Source organism: Megalops cyprinoides, chromosome 2 (assembly GCF_013368585.1).
Source record: "Megalops cyprinoides isolate fMegCyp1 chromosome 2, fMegCyp1.pri, whole genome shotgun sequence".
In the NCBI taxonomy this organism is placed as follows: domain Eukaryota; kingdom Metazoa; phylum Chordata; class Actinopteri; order Elopiformes; family Megalopidae; genus Megalops; species Megalops cyprinoides.
The window spans coordinates 56,027,849-56,047,663 of NC_050584.1; the positions used below are offsets into that span (position 1 = coordinate 56,027,849).

Sequence of the window (19,815 nt, forward strand, 5' to 3'; positions counted from 1 at the left end):
AGCAAAAATAAAGAAATGTAATTTTCTTTTCTTTCCTCTAAGAATAACGTGCTGACAGCAACAGCCCCCAAAAGGCGAACTGTTTGTCTCCTGGTGGTCTTGGCATTCCTCATTCTGAATGTTGGTCCACGGAGGTAAGACTGAATCATGTGCACTCATGAGTAATCATTGAATTGACTAGATGAGGGCGTACACAAATCGTATGATCATGACCACCCACCGCTTCCTCTCCGCGGACCGCCTTGTGGTGATGAAACATAACGAGGGTCCATGTTCCACATCCTAAGAGCCATTCCCTCTTGTGTCTCGTGAACCGCAGGCAGCGTGGCAGTTCTGGACACACTTAATTGTAAGATGAATGTATTTGTGGTGGTTAGGTCCTTTGGAAATGCCTCAAGAAGGAACCAGTGTGTCATTTTAATGTAATGCCAGATTAGTCATTAACTCATGCTCACCTTGAGTTTCTGCACACGCATGCAGGTTCTGAGGCAACTGTCTTCAGGTTCCTCTCAGTGGAATAACTCCTTTGATAATGATCCAAATTAGTGACAGGGTTTCTCCATCTAGTATTACTTATGTGGAGTGACCTTGCAGCTGTCAAAGAGTTTCCCCCCTACATGTTGTATGCTTTGCCTTTCCACTCAATCTTTGTCCGAATGGAGCTGATTAACCGAAGGAGTGGAAAGTTGGATGAGAGCAGGGGCAGCCCTGACTTTTCCATCCTCTCAGTCTTTGAAAGACCTCAAATGTTCGGCTTTACTGTCGAACTGAAGAAATACATTCATTTATTTTCTCAAGATGAAGTGGATGTGTTTCCCTGTTGCGTGCTTAATAAAGCCCTAAGTCAGCTGTGCCCTGTGTAAATGTTTCAAAGCATGATGGTAGTTTGATAATAGTTCAGGACCTTGTGTTTGTTTGAATGTTCTAGTGGGTGTATCCTTGGGTACACATGCTTTGAGATTCTTCTGAGCCCTAAGTCAAATCTGTAGAGGTCCTAAGTTATTTTACTGCTCAGGGGTTTGAATGTAAAATATACCTTTAATGTTACTACATCTGCATTCAGTTTTTTGAAACTCAGTACTACCCACTATCTGCAATTTACCTTATTCTTGGTTTTACTCTTCCTCAGTCTTTTTTTGTCCAACTGTGTCTGTCTTTCACTTTCTAGCTCCCTCTCTGTATTTCTGATTTCAGTTTTATGTGGAATGTTTATTAGCATTAGTAACATTTTGGTATATATGCCAAAGACTACAAGCTGTTGATATGTCAGTTATGTCAGTTTTTCCCTGCTGTGACCACGGTAGTTCTCTCTGAGTCTTGGGTTTCTTCAGTGGCAACTTAAGCAAAAATGGAATGGATCATTCCTTACCTTACAATTGAAGAATGCATGATGATGCAAACGAAGGAACAGGATTCACAACAAGTCCAATTCCTTTGACAAAAATGTAATATCTGAGAGTCCACACTCAAAGGTCAGTGTGTGACATTCCCCCTCTTTAATGCATAGGTGATGAAGGGGCACTTGAATTCTGTCTCTGAAGTCAGTTTTTTTCTGATATCAGCTTGACCTTTTAGTGCATGAATGTCATGAATCATATCAGGGATGTTTATTTCTTTTTCAGTAAAATGATGATATCCCTTAACATTGGATTTGTAACTTGTCATAAAACATATCTGACTTCATTCTCCATTGCAGAACACTGTAGAGCTGATCACAATCCTCTGCTTGTTAGCAGGGGGCTAATAGTCTGCTAAAAGGGGTATAAATTCAATTTCCACACTGTATGACATAAACCAGCTGAATGCACAAAAGAGCAGACTGTATCTATAGTTGACTTAATCTGCGTGTGATTTTCAAATGTAATTTGCACAAGCAGAAGAAGGAACGGAGCGGTGGATTTGGGGCTTTTCATAAAGATTAGGTAGAGTAGAAGCTGGTTAAGATCCAACCTGGACAATTTGTTTTCTTGTCCAACAGCCTGTTTGATGGAGACACCAGCTCCAAGCTGTCAGCCGAGACCATGCACAGTGGCAGACATCTGCTGGGCTTCTCCCCCGACAACGAGAACCTCATAGGCCTGGAAACACCTGAAACTGTCATCCATCAAAACCCTGACAGGTAATTACACTATACATCAGTGTGGGCCTGTGTGGTTGTCTGGCTCACTGAAAAGCCACATGTTCCTTTTGAGCAAGGCATTAAATCCTTGTGAAGGGGGTGGGGGAAGGGCTTTTGGCAGGGGGATGTGGTTGCTCAACCTGTCATATTTGGTTATTGTTTTTGTTTTTTGGAAAGACTACAGAAGTATTGGTTTGATTTCTGCCACAATCAAAAAAGATATGTTTTCAAGTTTTTACCCTTAGCTGTGTGTTGCTGTGTTTTGTCAGCTGCTAAGTATCAGTTCGTTTCGGTTGAATTTATGGCATTGCGTTGCGAAGGACCTGTTAAGTTGGTACAGCTGGAAACAGAGGCTTAATCATGCAGGGTGACTAAACTGGGTGGGATGTTTTGTAACTGTAACCATTCTTTGTGTTTTGTCCATGGGAGTGATGATTCCGTCCCTGTTTCCCAGCAGACGCCATTTCAGGGAACTGTTTACAGACTACCATGCGGTGCTTTAGTCACCTGATCACTTCTGCGCAGTATACGCAGATTCTGATGATGTTATCTGATTTTGTGTCTTGACGTAACTCTGACGAGATTTTGCAGCCAGATCCACTCATACGCTGGTTGCAAAGTGCTCAGAGTTTGCAGTGCTTTACAGCAGATACTGTAGAAATAAGCCTTGCTGGAAAAAATGAAAACTTTAACTGAGATTACAAAATGTAGTTCTGAATCTCAAAGCCAGGGATAAAAAGCCATTTTAGTGTATGTAGCACCTGTATGTATTTAACAATGCCACCTGAAACGGCCATGGTGAGTCGGTGGAGAGCAGGAGAGACTCATGCAAGCATTGCGTGGTACGCTACAACAAGTGCACACAGGATCGGTTCTGAATCTCTGAAGCAGCACGTTTTTACAGGTCCCAGGTTCGTCTCCTTTTCTGTTAGTTTAACAAAGCATCTGTTTCCAATATCCCCGTGTTATATGGCGATAATATTTGCTCAGCGTTTAGTCTGAGGCCCCTTTTCGCTTCCCTTATTTAGACTCCGCTCACACACCGTTAAACCTCTGCTGTCAGGCTTTCATTTTGGGCTCATATGTATATCCCTGTTGCAAAGTGTTAAAATATCCAAGAGTTAATGTTGATTTTCTTCACAAAGGAGCTGTACTGTACACTGTTTTTAGGCCAGAGCATTTGCTTTAGTATGTGGAAGCATCTTTGGTCCAAATCGGCAAGATGAACTCGCCGGAGCTCCACGTGTCTGGTGTCCTATTGATGTTGCCGATGGCGAGCGGAGAATTAACACATTTAATTGCCTCCATATTGAAAGTTGGCCATCTGTAGTAGACTGGCTTTGACTCTGTTTATGGCATCCAGCTTCCTGGGGTTGGCGCCCATAAGGAGGCCCATAAGAACAGCTGTTTTCTGAAGACGAAGCAGGCCTGCAGTTTGGAAAAGAGGGTCTCATAGGGGCCATGACATTGCTTTAACCTGTGACACACTGAAACTCCTTTGTTGTGAACTGTGAATGCACTGACACCCCGACTCATGTTGGCCCAGCCCTATGTGCAATAATAGGGTCTGGGATCTGTGTGTTCAAAAGTTCAGCAGGAGCAGTGCTGGTAACCTGCCTTCAGCAGAAGCACTGAAAACGCTCATTTGATGCAGTAACATAGGAAAATGGTAAAACAGTGCACCTCACAATGGCTCCTCTCTGGGCCTGGAATGAATGGATTTTGTTGCTTCAGGTGAGTGATGTGATGTGTGGTCTCTCTCTCTCTCACTCCCTCCCTTGCTGCCCCTCCATCTTTCTCTTTTTACCCCAGATCCCCGCAGGACCTTGTCCGGGAGGAGAAGGCACTGATGGTAGTAAAGAAAGAACCTCTCCTCTTCGGGCCCCCACCGCCCTGCCAGCCGTCCATCAACAGGACCAAGTCCATCAAGTCAGTAGAACGCAGGCTCATTCAGTCCACTGTTAGCCTGTCTGCCTCCTTCCTTCCCCACTGTCTGTCAATCACTCTTTACATCGTTCCTCAGCATCAGCTCAGAGCCCATCAGCTGGCACACACATGTCACATTACTGTACATCAAAGCCTTGTGGCCTACAGTGACATCAAGGCCTTCTTAGGAGTAATTTATGATTATGACTTATTTCATCTACAGTTCAGTTCTCACATCACAGTCTGGCTCCCTTTGACAGGGTTGGAAAACAAAATGGAAGAATGATGTTTGGAAAGGTGCATTGACTTCCCTTGATTCACTCAGTTTTAACGCTGGGTGTGTTAAACATATTCTTTGGCCCCTCAGTTCATCGTTTGAAATGATGTTTAGTTTTGGTGGGTTTAACTTCCTGCTCCCAGTGACCTTCATGTCTCCACCATTATTAAGCCCTTGTTATAACACAGAGAGAAGCCAGATCCCCTAAAGATATCCATTCACATTAAGTGCTGAAATCTAAGTGGTATGTTTTCATATACAGAAAGGTTTTGCTTGATTGCATATATGAACAGCCTCGTCTGTTGTGAAAGCTTGATGAAAATCAGTTGGGCCTAGGGCTTTTTGACTGACGGTTCTCACCAACTGCCTCTGCAGGATGGCCCATGAGCTCCGAGGCTGGGTGCATCGACACGAGGTGGAGAGGACGAAGTCCAGACGGATGACCAACAGTCAGCACAAAGCCAAAACAATCCTGGTACGCGATATGAAAACATCAGTCAACATATCTGCTGAAAACGTGGTGTTTTGTTACAGTAGAAAATGTTGCTTGGTCTGATCTAAACATGTGACTTTCAGACTACTGAAGCATTATTTGATACTTCTTTATATTCATTTAATGATCCTTGCAAAGTATACAAAACTCCTGAGGCCTTTGCACCGTTTAGTGTCTTTGAACAGACTTGGAATGGGCACGTTTACATTTCCTTGACAGTGAATGGTCAGTATACAGATAGCTTTCAGTGCTGGAAGTAATCCAGCTGTCCTGGGAACGTGTAAACTCTCTTGACAGTGAAAGGGCTTTTCGCGTTTTTGCCTTTAGCTTCTCCTGTTTTGCGTCTCTTTGGCCCAGAATAGACTGGAAGCTTTCAGCACATCTGCTGTGACACTGACAGATCAACCTCTTACACTAATGGCGAGCCTTAGAATATTTTTCATAAGGATATCTCTCCTGGGTTCTGTTCAATTTCAGCTGAAGAATGATGCAGATGTGCTTTTTAAAGAGAGGATTTGTCTGTGTTGTTTAATAATTTCTCAAACCTAATTTGTTGCTAAAGGCTTTCTGTGAGTGCCCATATGGTGTTAATTCATTTGACTTGAGTTGTTCTGATTTTTGCGGAGTGTTGATATGCCAAAGCTGGTATGTTTTCAGCATTTTAAAATTTTTACAGAGCAGTAAATACTAGCGTTTCCAGTCAGTGAAGTTGCTTTACGAGCTCCGTTTGCCTTGTATCTAGTGGTGGAAGTAAGCCAGGAGGACTGCGGCCTGTACACTAGGTATTAGAGATGCACCAATCCACTTTTTTCAGTTCTGATCCGATTCCGATACCTGAATTTGGATATCTGCCGATACCGATACAGATCCGATACCAGAGCTCTTTTTTCTTGAATATTATTATTATCGTTATTATCATTACTATTATTGTTGCTGTTGTTGGTATTATGTGTAAGGTTACGTGAGGCAGTAGTAAACCATACAGCACTTCCTATTAAAAGAGCAAAAAATATACAAAATGCATTAAATTTAAATGTATTTCAAAGCACTTCAGAATAGAACAGACTTTATTGTCATTGCACGGTGGGGGTACAACGAAATTGCGGGTGGTCTGCAACAACAGTGCACTGTGGGACATTTATATTAACACAATACAAATAAGGCACACGACATTAAGTATAAAATACAATAAAATACAAATTTAAAAAGAAAGCACACATTTGTAAATATAAAGAAGAGCTTGTGCAATAAATATGGTCTTTTAAAAGCTACATAAAGTGCACAGTGGAATTGCACAGTTGTATTGAGGTAGAGGGTGGGTGGGGGGTCAGTGTTTGTTAGCAGTCCGTATGGCCCAGGGGAAGAAGCTGTTGGTTAGTCTGGTGGTGTGAGACTTGATTGACCTGAAGTGCCGTCCAGAAGCCAACAGGTCACACAGGTGATAGGTGGGATGTGAGGGGTCTCCTGTGATGGCCTTAATTTTACTGAGGCAATGGGACCTGGATATGTCGTCCACGGAGGGCAGAGGGCAGCCGATAATTTTTTTGGGCGGTGTTAATAACCCTCTACACAATCTTCCTGTCCTCAGCTGTGGAACCTGCATACCACACCCCCAGAGAGTATGTTAATATGCTCTCCACAGAGGAGTGATAGAAGGCCAGCAGCAGCTTCTTGTCCAGGTTGTTCTTCCTGAGGACACGCAGGAAGTGCAGCCGCTGCTGAGCCTTCTTCACTAAGGCCTTGGTGTTGGATGTCCAGGAGAGATCCGCAGAGATGTAGAGATTATTTGAACTACATTGACAAAAGTATTTGGCCACACCTGTTTTTCAGGGTTTGGGCTAGGCCCCTTATCTCCAGTGAAGGGCAATCTTAATGCTTCAGCATACCAAGACGTTTTGGACAATGCTATGCTTCCAACTTTGGGGCAACAGTTTGGGGAAGGCCCTTTTCTATTCCAACATGACTGTGCCCCAGTGCACAAAGCAAGGACTATAAAGACATGGTTTGATGAGTTCGGTGTGGAAGAACTTGACTGGCCCGCACAGAGCCCTGACCACAACCCCATCGAGCACTTTTGGGATGAACTGGAACAGAGATTGCGAGCCAGGCCTTGTCGTCCAACATCAGTACCTGACCTCATAAATGCTCTACAGAATGAATACCATATAGTGTATTTTTTATGCTGTGTAGCACGCGTGTTACATTACATGGTTTATTGTTTTCATTAGCGTTATTAAGCTTCTCATAGCTTTCAGTTAGCATTTGATATATTTTTAATGTTAAATCGCTGTTTCCTCAAAGCTAAAATTAGCTAGAATTTTTCCAGTCTAGTTTTCTAATCGCACCGGCTTTAGCATACGCGCTAAATGGCTAATCACACCGGTGTGACTGTATGCGCAAAAGGCTTAAATGCTCAAAAATATGTTCCCATGACTCTGTTGCATTTGACTATGTTAATGTGGTCAAAATCATCACTGAAACTCATGCAATGGATTTTTCTGATTGCCAGATAGTATATATGAAAAAAAGGAATGAATAGTCGAATCTTCATACTGAACAGCCAAATCTGATTCGACTGACAAAATTCTGAGTCGGGTACAGCCCTAGTATTATACAATGCAGCACAACTTCCACCTCTCAGAATGTTGGCTTTACACTAATTACAAGTTGCTGTCTTGCTTTTCTGTGTTTTGGGACTAAAATATCTCCAATCTAAGGACATGTTGAGCTGATAGCCAACTGTTTAATTAATTTTTGTGCTACACCATTTTGGCTATGGGCTTAAATATGTAGCCTAATAATGCATTTTATAATTCATAAAAACATCAGACTATGGAATCTGGATTGGTACGTGGATCGGTAACGTCAGTCCGGTATCCGACGAGTGAATCACGTCAGTATCAGCACCCGATACCAATATTGGATCGGATCGGTCCCAGCTCTTCTAGGAATGTGGTGTTCTGACATGAATCGCGCTCTGACGGTCACACTGTGAATCGGGAAGGTGTCAAAGTGTGTGAATCCTTTTGTGAAAAGGACAAATTGTCACTATCTAATGTCCAAGGTCGGTCTCTGTGATAGGACCTCCCAATTGTCGGGTTACAAGGCAGTAAGTGGAATGCAGCTCTCCAGGTTTGCCTGAAAAAGGGAACCTGCAAGCTGTCCTGAGAGTTCCATGAGCTTTGTTCAGGAAAGCTTTGATCTGTGATGCAGTTCCTGCTCTTAAGCCCTCTGGTTTCCTGTCAAAGTGCTCTGAAAGGAAGTAAGTTATTTGGAGAGTCATTTGGTCCAGAGTCGATAGTGGCACTATAGGGCCCCTAAACTTCAAGGGCTTTTTCAGCAAACGGGATGGCCAAGATAGATTGAATAATAACTACAATATGCTCTCTGACTACGGTTTGTTCTGTATATTTTGTTTCAGTGGAATTAAGTGGCTTTTGAGCTCAAAGGCAAAAGCTTTTTTAAAAACATATGTAAACACTCTGCTGGCCGTGTTTTTGATCCCGATTATGAACAGGCATTCTCTCCTTCATCCTTTCATGTCCATAGTATTCCCCATGGCAGCAGAGGATAGAGTCTGCCACTGCAGATTTGAAGTCTACTTTTCACAGCTTGTAATGTACACTGATGTTAGTATGGGGGAAACTGTGGTTTCTGACAACAAGGAAATAGTATTGGGTGTTATTCCAGGTTATGAAAGACAAGTGAAATTAAAACTGTTTTTGTGAGATGAAATGCTTGAAATGAAGTATGAATTTCCTCCAGACAACTCCAGGGAATAGTATTTTCACTATCTTAGAGGAGATTTGTACCTCAGTAGGATTAGAGTAAGCAAACACATGGCTTCATGTTTAAACAGTGCTTACTTGGAGTATATTTCCCACACTAATCAGTTTTATTGGGAAGTGATTTCACTTGTGTGTTTGTGTCTTCTCAACAGTGAAAATGTTTCAGTCAATGCCGTCATATCTTGTTTTTTCTTCTGCAGAGTCTCCAGACATCTTGCACTAATTATGCTAATCGGTTACAGGTTTACCAAGCTCAGGTATATTGCTGTCCAGCTTAAAGTGCCACGTCCCACAAAATCACATGCACACCTTCAACAGGCTAGCTGAATCTTCAGCTAAATTGAAGATTTGACTCTGTAGGTGCTGCTGTTTTCGACTCTAACATCTTGAGCTCTGATAAGCTTGAGTTCATTTGTATCCCATGACACTGTTGGAGAGTAGATAGCTGCAGAAGTATACACACACACACACACTCTGCAGAGCAAGTGTTGAAAAACATCTCTGTCATCAGACCAGCAATCCGCATTTGACAGTAATGTGTGGTGAAAAAAATGAAAAGTACAGGTGTGAAGAGAACTCCATACGGTAAGAGAAGAATTCCAGGCTCCTATTTGTCTGTGGCAGGGTTTTCACTGGGTTTTAGAGCACGAAGTGTTGAGGCCTCTCTTTCAGGGCCAGTGGAGGGGGGAGGTGTGGCCCTCCTGTGAGTGGACTTTGAGACTTTGTTGCTTTGACCCCAAATCAAGAAGATCGTTTAAAAACAAATAATTTTTGTTGCATTACAAAAAATAAAGTGATAGAAAAGTAACAGTCCTCCTCTGGTTGACTGATGATCTGTTTTGCTGAATAGCTTAAGCTTTTGGACATTTGACAGAGGCAAATCTAACTGAGTTTTTCAATGCATATTAAAATATTGATTCCATTTGCAAGCTAGATGATCTGGATGGTGAACTCTCAGGACAAAAAATTTTGTTCAAGCCTTTATTGTTTTCTTTCCATTGCTTAAGGGCGTCCAAGTGAAAATCAAAAATTTCTAGTTGCACATCTGTCACACTTCTCTTTCCAAATAAATATGAGGTAATGTTTGCGGTGCTGACCAAAAAAAGAGCGATTGTGTCTAGGAGTCCACTGTAAGAGATGTAATTTCAAGTTCTTACAAGCTGAATGATTTAAGCATAACAAAATCAGCATTTTCTTCCTCACACCCTTTAAGTGTCGTGCAACACACTGCCCCGGACACATGCATTCACTTCATATAAAATGACTGCACAGTGGACAGTTGTAAACTTATAATGACCGAATAGCAGGGATCTTCCCAGAGGGTAGAAGGTAGAAGAGAAATCGCTATTCTCCAGATAAAAAGGCAGGAAAACCTTGTTTGGAAGGAGCATTTAGCTAGGGAAACATTCTAGTGGGTGTTGTTTTTCACAGAAACAGGTGTTACTTTTAAGACTGTGTGAAGCTTCCGTGTTTTATCTTTGTCACATTCTTGTAGGTGTGCAGATTGGAAGCGTGCAGTGGGACTTCACGGTTGATTGGTGTGTGACACCATTATCACCTCCGTCCGACTGGCAGCGCCATTGTGTCCTCCCTCTTTGAAATGTTGTTGCCCGAGCGACATGGGAAGATTCCATTGGGCTCTCGTCATGGCAGAGGGGATGATGTGGCTTCGTTTCTGTCACACATTTCCGCCGTTTTGTGTAATGTGTTTGTGAGAGGATGTGAGCTCTCGGAGAGAATGGGGAGCAGGTGGATCAAACACAGTCTGACTCATTTTGCTCCTTGCTCTCCAGCTGGGACTTGGCTTGGGTGGAGTTCTTCCTCGCACTCCTTTTTCTCCTTGTTCTGGTGATCTCTCTGAGGATGGTTTCCTCTTCCTGTGCCGGTCCTTCCCAGCCACAGTACCATCCACTCTCTGAAGCCACCCACTCTCCTGCTTAGTGCCTAGCCAATGCTGAAGCAGTACTCGATGTCACTTCTCTCTGATCCTTGTTCTTCCCGAAGGCATTTCTTTTCTCACCCAGACAAGCACGTGTGTTTGTGGCCTTCATTCAGGATGGGTTTACACTTTGTACGTGGAGCTAGGATTGATGAGACACTGGCAGCCTAGGGCGGGGCTTTTCACGCATTGTATGTCAGTGAATTACCAAAGCAAAGATATGGTAACCTTCATGGAATGTATTATAAGACAGATGAGATAATCCCTTGTCTTACAAAGAAAAGTAGTCGAGGTTTGGAAGGTAGCCTGGCTGTGTGTATTCAGCTGTTCTCCAGTCACACATAGACTAGCAATGGTCAGCTTCATAGACAAGGATCTGTATAATTTGCCAGCTTGCTTTGTGATCATAGCTTCACAGCTGCTACAAAATTCTGAAGAATGTAAGATATTGTATCACTTTGTTTTCTTTTTTCAACATAAGATTCCCATGACCAGTTTTGTCAGACCGTGGAAATCAAAATGTATACTTTCTATAATGTGCTTAATCGTCACGGAATATGCCTATTTAAATGCTTACCTTCGTTAGAAATGTTTTTAGCACTGAAACAAGTTCAGCGTGGCAACGGTTTTTTCTTCATTTTGCCTTACGTTGAAGATTTTGTTGCCCTGATGTATGGGGAAATGAGGAGAATGTTTTGAGTGTGAGTGAGGAAGTGGGCCAAGCATTTCTTCAGCGATACGCACAGCATGGCATACATATGCATATAGCGCTGGCTTAATCACGTTGTGCAGTTTATTTGAAACAGGCCAGGGCATGTCATTTGTGACTCTTTTATGAAATGAGAGGCTCTTTGTACCCACTCATAAAGTCACATTTTAATCTAAGTAACTGGGTAAAGATTTCGGTCTTAGGCTGGGGTCGGTGGCATGATATCTTACAGACACATGGATGAGGTCCAAAGCCAAAGCCAGGGAAGAGTGCAGGAACAGAACTGCATGGTGCAAGGGCGTCTTCATCGCCCCGGGAGGAGGCCACCCTCAGTGTTTATTAACCCTTTCCTGTTCTTTCTTTCTCGTTCTCTGCAGAAATCACCGGACAAGGAGGCTGAAGTTTCCCAGATTGTGACGGTCCAGTACACCGATATGTCTGAAAAGTGAGTCTTTCCTTCCCTCCCTTTCTCTCTCTGTTCCCTGTGTAACACTGGCTTCTCTTCATTGAACCATGTCGGTGAGGCCAAGCTCATAAATACTGAGCTGAAGCTTTTTGGATTTTTGAAGCAGGTTAACTTTCCTCTGCAATATTAACTTCTGTGGTAATGTACATACTCTTATGTGATTAACCGTCCACCTCTCACATTGTAATGACCCTTTGGCTGTGTTTTTTTTTTAAATACGTTTGATGTAAGCTCTGCAATTTTATCATTTGGATTTGCATTCAGTAGCCGTGGGTTGTTTTCATATTTATAGATATGTGTTTGCTTTTAACTCTCTACAGTCTTACAGAACATGTGGAGTGCTCTAAAAGTCTGCCCTCTAAATAGTTTCTACATAGATTCATTTACTTCTTGAAAAGTGTAACATGCCAAACATTTCCTGCTGTGATTCTGCAGCAGGCCCACAATGGTGCCATTTTGCTGTTGGGTGAACAAGTTCTTTGCTAATTCCTGCTAAAGTCATTAACACCCCAGACTCCTGCTATGGCTTTCTTATGGTCCTGTTACATTTCACACTCAGGAACAATAATGTTATTTATTATGGGGCCAATGTGGACATGAAATACGCGTGTGTAAGCCCTGCTTTAGTGTTTCCCAGGAGAGTTCCTCGGCTCTGTAATCACTACGTGAATTCAGACTGGGAACTTAAGCAGAAGATGTGTATTTGGGACAGAGTTTGCTTGAAATGAGGGCGTGTCTCATTTATTGTCAAGATATGCACATTCTGACCTAACAGCTGTCAGTTTTCTCTCTAGAATCATTGGGCTTGTGAAAAGGTTGAATAAAATGTGTACCGCCATGGTGATAGTGTTTAATGTCACCATTGTCTGCATTTAGACATTCAGAAAGAGAACTGGGCCTTTATCTGACGATTATTGTCTCAGTGAAGTGTGCTGTGACACTTACATTATATAAATAAGATTTTGTTTTATTTGATTTGATTTGATAATTTGGCCCAAAATTTCAGTTGGGGGTTGATCCAGACATCTCACAGACATCAGTGTCTTGGGGCGTCAGTCAGTTACTGAGTGGGATACTTTGCATCACAGATACCTTTAGTATGATTGCCATGTATGTATGAATTTCCTGTGTTAATTACATACCCTTTAACTAAAGCAAGCAAAAACTTTGAATCAACTAGCCTGTTGGTGGCTGTCTGCTGCAATTAGGACACATGACTGTAAAGGAACTGTGAGAACGTGTGCTGTCCACAGGGCAGGGAATGGAGGTGGTTGCAACTTTGCGCCTCCTATTTTAAGAATCATCCACCTACACAGGTTAAGTTTGACTACTGAAAGCTAAAATCTGTATAAGTAGCATTAGCTGCATTGAAAAAGTGCTCAGAGCTCCTAAGTCTGAATCAGCCCCTGCTATATATGCATGCAAAAATAAACCCTGTTTATTACTAACTCCTGTAACATTTTTCTTATTCACCGTGGGCAGTGGAACAAATGAGAGACAATATTATGAAACCAACAGGGGAAAAAATGAAATGGTCATGAGGTAGAGTTTCAATCGTTTTAGTGAAAACAAAACATTAATTAGAGTAAAGGTTTTACAGTGTTACACAGGCCCAATCCGTAGCATTGAACACGTAGATTTCATGAAGTTTATTCCTGTTCTATCCAACCTGACAGCAATAAAAATGAGTGTCAGCTTCCAGTTCCCGTGCATTGTGAGCCTGCTCAGTTTCATTATAAATTCTGCAGAGGTTTGTGGCTAGAGGCTTGGCATTCAAGAAATATGTTGACATTTTCCCTTCTGCCACAGGAGTCCGGGTATTGAACTTCAGGTGTACCACGCCCCGCACCGCAGCCACTATGATTTCTTCGAGGCGATCCATCGCAGGGGAGACACCTTCTACGTGGTGTCCTTTCGCAGGGTGAGCAAAGCACATTAATTAAAGCTTAACACATGTATTGTACCTTACAGTTGTCTGTGAAAGATTTATGTGCATAATGGGGGGCAGTGTAGTATAGTGGTTAAGGAGGTGGACTTGTGACTGAAAGGTTGCCGTCTTCCATTCCCTGCTGGGAGACTGCTACTGTACCCTTGGGCAAGGTAATTAACCCACAATTGCCTCAGTAAATATCCATCTCTATAAATGGATAGCATTCTAAAAATGATAATAATAAAAACTGTAACTGATGTAAGTCACTCTGGATAAGAGTGTCTGCTAAATGACAATAATGTAATAACATGCAGGAATGACATTTTAGAAAGTTATCACAGGTTATTGCTTGGTATTTTACTCCACTGCTGGGATGCGTGGTTAGTTGCTGCAGAAGGGGATTAGATATGAAGGCCCTATGATCAGCCTGAACAGTTTGCTGTCTGGAATTTAGTTAATGTCTATATTATTGACTCAGCACATTCAATACTCGAGATCCAGATGTTGTACAAGTGAAAAAGAGCAGCTCTGGGATTTTTGCAGCTCGAGGGATTTGAGATCATATTTTCAGTATGTTGGTACAGATTGGGAAGGTATTTAGTGGGAATTCATTCCCTCCGCTTGTCAGAGAATGCCCTTCAGTGCTAAATAATGAGTAATAGATTTATTAATATGCTGCAGTGTGCGTTTTCCTTGGCTTGGCTGCTGTGGAGAAAAGTTAGAAAGGTACACATCGTACACTGCAGTAGGCAGTGGTACCTGCTGAAGCAGCTAGCTGAACTGGCAACAAGACTGTGCTGGCTAGGTGCATGGTCCTAGTTTTCCAATGACTTACTGATAAAGTGTGTCATTTTGAGTGAGAACTGTGCAGTTTTAGCTGACTAGCACATAGTTTCCTTGATATAACAAAAAGCTAGTCCAGGTGGCAATTCCTTCTAAAAGTTTTATTTCCTAATATTCACAGATTAACCCCAGAGTTAGACTACGCATAGTTAATGTAATTCACCATCATTTTACATTTAGTCTTTTGATGCTCTCAGTCATCCAGAGCCACTTACAAAGCAGCAGCCACATGAACAACAGTTCATACAGAAATCATCAGATAACATCTGACATCATCTGTTAACACATCACACAGTGCTGTAAGAAGGTATGTGACCACATTGTGGCCATGAGCAGCTTTCTTGTCAGCTTTCCTGTCAGGACCACACAGTCATCTGCAGTGGGAGAAGAGAGAGGTTGGTGGGGGTGAGGGAGGGTTGAACCACCAACCACACAACCTGATCTTGATCCATGATGACAACAGTTCCATGGGCACACTACCACTCACTTTCTGAATTAATTTACCAATATCAGCGGTCATCCCTTGGAGTGACAATAGGGTATGGCTAATGTTTTGTGTTAATATACAATGGATGTTTGGATGGATGAAAGTCAAGGCGCAAGGGGCAGCAGTGTGATGTAGTGGTAAGGAGCAGGGATCATTACCCAAAGGTTGCCAGTTCAGTTCCCAGGTGGGCCACTGCTGTTGTAAGGTACCTGAACTATTAGCTGTCGCTCAGTGAAAGAGTGTCTGGAAAGCTGGAAATCTGTAATCATCCTAAACTGTCTACAGGATTCAGTAATGTTAAGTATTGTAGTTTGCTACAATAATGTGGAATGCTTTTAAGCAGAATTATCAGCTGTTGCACCCATTACACTTTGAGTGTGACAGTACAGTGTGAATGCTTTCAATGGTAATCTCACATACAGGCCAAAGGTTGTTGGAACATACTTGAACATTTTTATGGACACTCTTTCCTGTGTTCACCATATGTGGTATTTCACTATTGCCTGACAAATGCATTTGCATGACTGTTTTATTGTATTTTAACTGGGGGTAAAAAAAAAACTTACTGTGCCCTAGTCCATACCAGTGGGGTACTCAGTCTCAGGGATCCAAAAAAAAGAAATTTCTGGCAGTTAATGGGTTAATGGTTAAATCTTAGATTACAGGGAATGCAGTATTGCTTTGTGGAAAGGTGTGGTGAAAAACACAGTCTGTTTTCTGAGGGCAAGGTCAGAGCTGGCAGTCACTTGTCATGTCACTGCCCCTACTCTGACCCTGATTTCCTGTCACTCACTCAGGCTGCCCACACATCCCTCTAAATGTTGGCATTGTTAGCGCAGGACCTTTTGTGACAATGCTGCCTCTTTCAAAGGTCAAGTCCTAATCCATCAGACCACAAGGGCTCTGACCAGAGAGCTGTGCCATTGTGGGGCTCCTCTATCCTATTCACATGCCTCTTTCTCTTTGGCTTCAAAGCAGCTGATTCATTTAGGCCAAACTAGTTCTTAAAAAGTACTTTTCTTTTCTGCTGAGATGAAACCAGCCTGAAGAACTGGTGATCCAAGCACCACATTTCTCTCTGTTTCTTCCATTCCACACTGAAAAAGTCTCTCGTTCCCTATCAGGACCCATCTACCTTTCAGCCTGTCGTCCTCTCAGACGGACGCTTCTGAAGTTTCAGCGCTCGTTTTGAGTGTCGCTCCAGCCCGCGGACTAATGAGAGCGCAGGTCCTGTGCCTCTGATGCGGTGCCAGCGTGCGAGGGCGCCGCCGATCCCAGTCTCCCCGCTCACCTCATGTGGACCATCAACTCCTGCCTGCTCCGATAAGGCTCTTTTTGTACAGCTGTCTGCCCTGCTCCCCGTGCTGTCGTGTGTCCCAGGGATCACGTATCCGCCCTGGCTTGCTTCTTCTTGCAGGGTGTTCCCTCCGCAGTGCTTTTCGCCGGGCCCTGATCCAGACCTCCTGCTCCAATAGCTGTCCAGCTCCTCTGGACCAAGAAATGCCTTACGCCCCGAATTCCTCAAGCACACAAACCGTCTAGTGTTTCAAAAAGGCTTACGGGGCACAAACAGGATGATAGATTTTCCTTTGGCTTTGAAAGAAAATGTCCCTGCTGTTGTTGAAGTCGCATAATACGTTGCCTGTGCACATTTTTTTTGCTGTGGATTTGGAGGTGACAATTTTTTAATCGTTGCGGGTGGCTTATTTGTTTGTCGACCCATTTATTTGTCTGTTTTGTTTCCTCGGTTTCAGGGCGTGTGTTGCGGAGCGCTTGAATGTGATGCGGTGTTGAGCCTGCCAAGGGCCCTGATTGGTTCCGGATTTCATTTGTGATTTTTAAGCATTGCCTGGCTCTCGTTTCACTGCTGAACTCAGGAACCCCAAAGGCCGCTTGGATCCCCATCAGTCAGAAAAGCGGTTCCTGAAATGCATCACAGTGTTCCACAGGTCACAGCATGGGTAGCTTTTGTGACATACACAGTCCACTGTTGCTCAGTGAAGGGGACAGGGGTCTGAGTCCTGCTCTCCAAGCTGATCCGCACCTGGAGATCCATGAGCATAAGAGATGTGGAGAGATGGCTGTCCATCAGAGGTGTCCAGCTGGCACCAATGAGGGCCATGCAGAAGCACGCAGAGACTGGGTCACAATACTGAATGTGGAGGACGAGTGGGTGAGCCAGAGGTCAGCCATGCAGACGCAGTGGCCGGAGTCTCCATGAGCTCTCCTGCAGTTAACGCAAGGAACAGAGCCAGCTTCCGGTTTCACTGTACTCCACGCACTTTGGCAGCGGGAGGTGATAGAAACAGCAGACCGGCTGTGAGCTGTCTGCAGACGTCTCCGCTCTAGGACTGGAAACCTGGACCTAAAGGTTTTATAGGCGAACACCATCAGGGATGTGCCTATATCCTTTGGACCAGGCCTCGGTCTCATTGTTAGTCGCTCAAGTGATATTAGAAAGCCTACAGTATTTTCCATCTGTTTGGAGAGCTCATTCATCCAAACCATATCTGTGAATGCATATCCAAGCCTTTGGAAGGCTAAAAGGCTGATCACTCATAAAAGCTTGTTATTGCTGTTTGACTTTCCTCATTGTATCACTTTTGTCAGAAAGACTGACAATGGCTGCTTTTCAGCAGCTGGCATGGGGTGCATCTTCACAACAGCTCCCCAGATGTTGCAAAGCAGCCTTAGTCAATTAATGCTTACCGAAGCCCTGCGTGTCCTGAAATGACTCTGGAGGAGCCACGTCTTTCTCAAGCTACGAGTGCTGCATCGCACATGCTTATACACCGATTCCTCCTACGTCAGCTTCTTCTGAGCTGTGCTATTTGTAGGGCGGAATTGGAACCAGCGTCCTCTTTGTGCTTGGTCCCCCTGGTGTTGTTAACCTCCCCCCCGAGGAAGCACATACCTCATAAATACAGCCTGTGCTATTCTCAGTTTCATGTATGCTGTTAGGAAATGCAATCATGTGTATCGCATGTTGATTTCTGTCACAGGTGGGTGGAAAGAGAGACTATGTGATCACTGTGGCATGTTTGTCGGCCTGTGAATTGGATCATTGAAAATGGTATGAGTTTTGTAGAGGTTAAGTGATTTTCTTCAGATTTTCAGCAGATTCCACAGCCACTAAGGGTGGTTCAGGTATGCACTCTGCTGAGTTCCAAGTGAAATGGTTTCACTCAGAATGGATTCACAGTATGTCTAATGGTGAAAAGCCTTACAATGGACTGTCTACCTATTGCTCCCACAAAAAGGATCTATGGAAAGTTGAAGAGACCTTCCAGTGAGGGTAGTTGAAAATTCATGTTGTGCTTGGCCCTATGAACCTGGTGTTCTTCATTTTGTCAGACAGACTTTGGTTTAATGTTACCATGTGATCCTCTCATTTGCAGCCACGGGTGTTGAGTTAAATTTTTTTCCCCCAGGTAAAGAGATTAACCTAACTGGTGGGAGTCCCGGCCAGGAACAGTAGTCATGTTTCATTCAGGGAACATTCATGCTTGTTGATGCTGTTACTTTGAACTTCTCTTCTCTGTTATTGTTTTCATTTGGTTGTGTATTCATCAGTTACTACCCAGCGTAGTGTTTTGTGGCGAACCTGTCCACATGTTACTTTTAGGCTATGTCAAAACCTATTGGCATAACCTAAAAGCTGAGCAGGGAATAATACAACAGCCAAGACCTATGAGGCACTACGAGTGTTTGCTTTTATTCTTGTTATTATAACAGCATAAAAAGGCATTATTCACATTTGGTTCATCTCAAGGGCCCTCTGTAGGGTTGCAGATTTCCTTAATAATTTGCTCCTTTATAGTTATGTCTGTTACTTTAAGTGACATTGACCCCTTGATCAAGGTGCTGTACACTTATGGACTGGGGAATGGTAAACATAGATATGCCCTTGTGTAAGGGGCTAATTCCTCTCAATCTGTTTCCTTTTAGGATCACCTTCTCCTTCCTGCTACAAACCACAACAAAGGAAGCAGACCCAAGATGTCGGTGGTGCTGCCAGCAATGAACAGAAATGGCAAGTCAAAGTTTTACATGTTTTTATTGTCCGTTTTATTGTCTGATGCAGGTTAAGCAGCTCCAGGCCATTCACATTATTTATTATGTCTGTGGAGTTACAAACTCCCCCGAGAGCAGGTTAAATAAATCAGGTTTAATGGACTTGAAGCTGCTCCCAAATATTAGTACAAGCCATTGTCTCAGACAGATGGAGCTAAAAATGTCTTTGTACATAAAAGGCGATCTTTTATCAGCAAGCAGTTTGATGTCTGAGGTATGTTTTTAAATATTCCATCAAGGCATCAGCACCTAAACCTAATTAACAGATAATGTATGAAGTCTTGCGCTGTGATGAAGAGTGGTGACAGTGTGCTTGCAGGACTCGTGGTTAGACACGTTCAACAATCAATCACTGCAGTTGTAATCATTCGCATTCCTATGAATATTTCTCCCTTCACATGCTTGGCCTCATTGATTCAGATGGATTATCAAACCCAGAGGCCTGTTATGTTGCTTAACAGCCCATTCGCTTTCCCTAAGCATTTACCAAGCTCAGGGAAAACCCCCTCTACCCATACATTTACATTTATTCATTTAGCAGACGCTTTTATCCAAAGCGACTTACATAGGTTACAGTTCTTTACAATGTTATCCATTTATACAGCTGGATATTTACTGAGACAATTGTGGGTTAAGTACCTTGCCCAAGGGTACAGCAGCAGTGTCCCAGCAGGGATTGAACCGGCAACCTTTCAGTTACGAGTCCTGCTCCTTAACCACTATGCTACACTGCCGCCCACTACCCTTAGCGCTTTAATCACCAC

At 43.2% G+C, this 19,815-nt stretch overlaps 1 protein-coding gene across 1 annotated transcript in view; it reads left to right on the forward strand.

Annotated features, from left to right (window-relative positions):
- The window catches only part of atf6 (activating transcription factor 6), a 52,103-nt gene that overhangs the window by 19,605 nt on the left and 12,683 nt on the right, over positions 1-19,815 (forward strand). Inside the window, exons 9-15 of the mRNA XM_036522295.1 lie at positions 43-134; positions 1,979-2,119; positions 3,932-4,048; positions 4,698-4,797; positions 11,629-11,696; positions 13,527-13,638; positions 18,926-19,010. Coding sequence (XP_036378188.1) covers positions 43-134; positions 1,979-2,119; positions 3,932-4,048; positions 4,698-4,797; positions 11,629-11,696; positions 13,527-13,638; positions 18,926-19,010 — 715 coding nt within the window. The remainder of the gene's footprint in view (positions 1-42; positions 135-1,978; positions 2,120-3,931; positions 4,049-4,697; positions 4,798-11,628; positions 11,697-13,526; positions 13,639-18,925; positions 19,011-19,815) is intronic.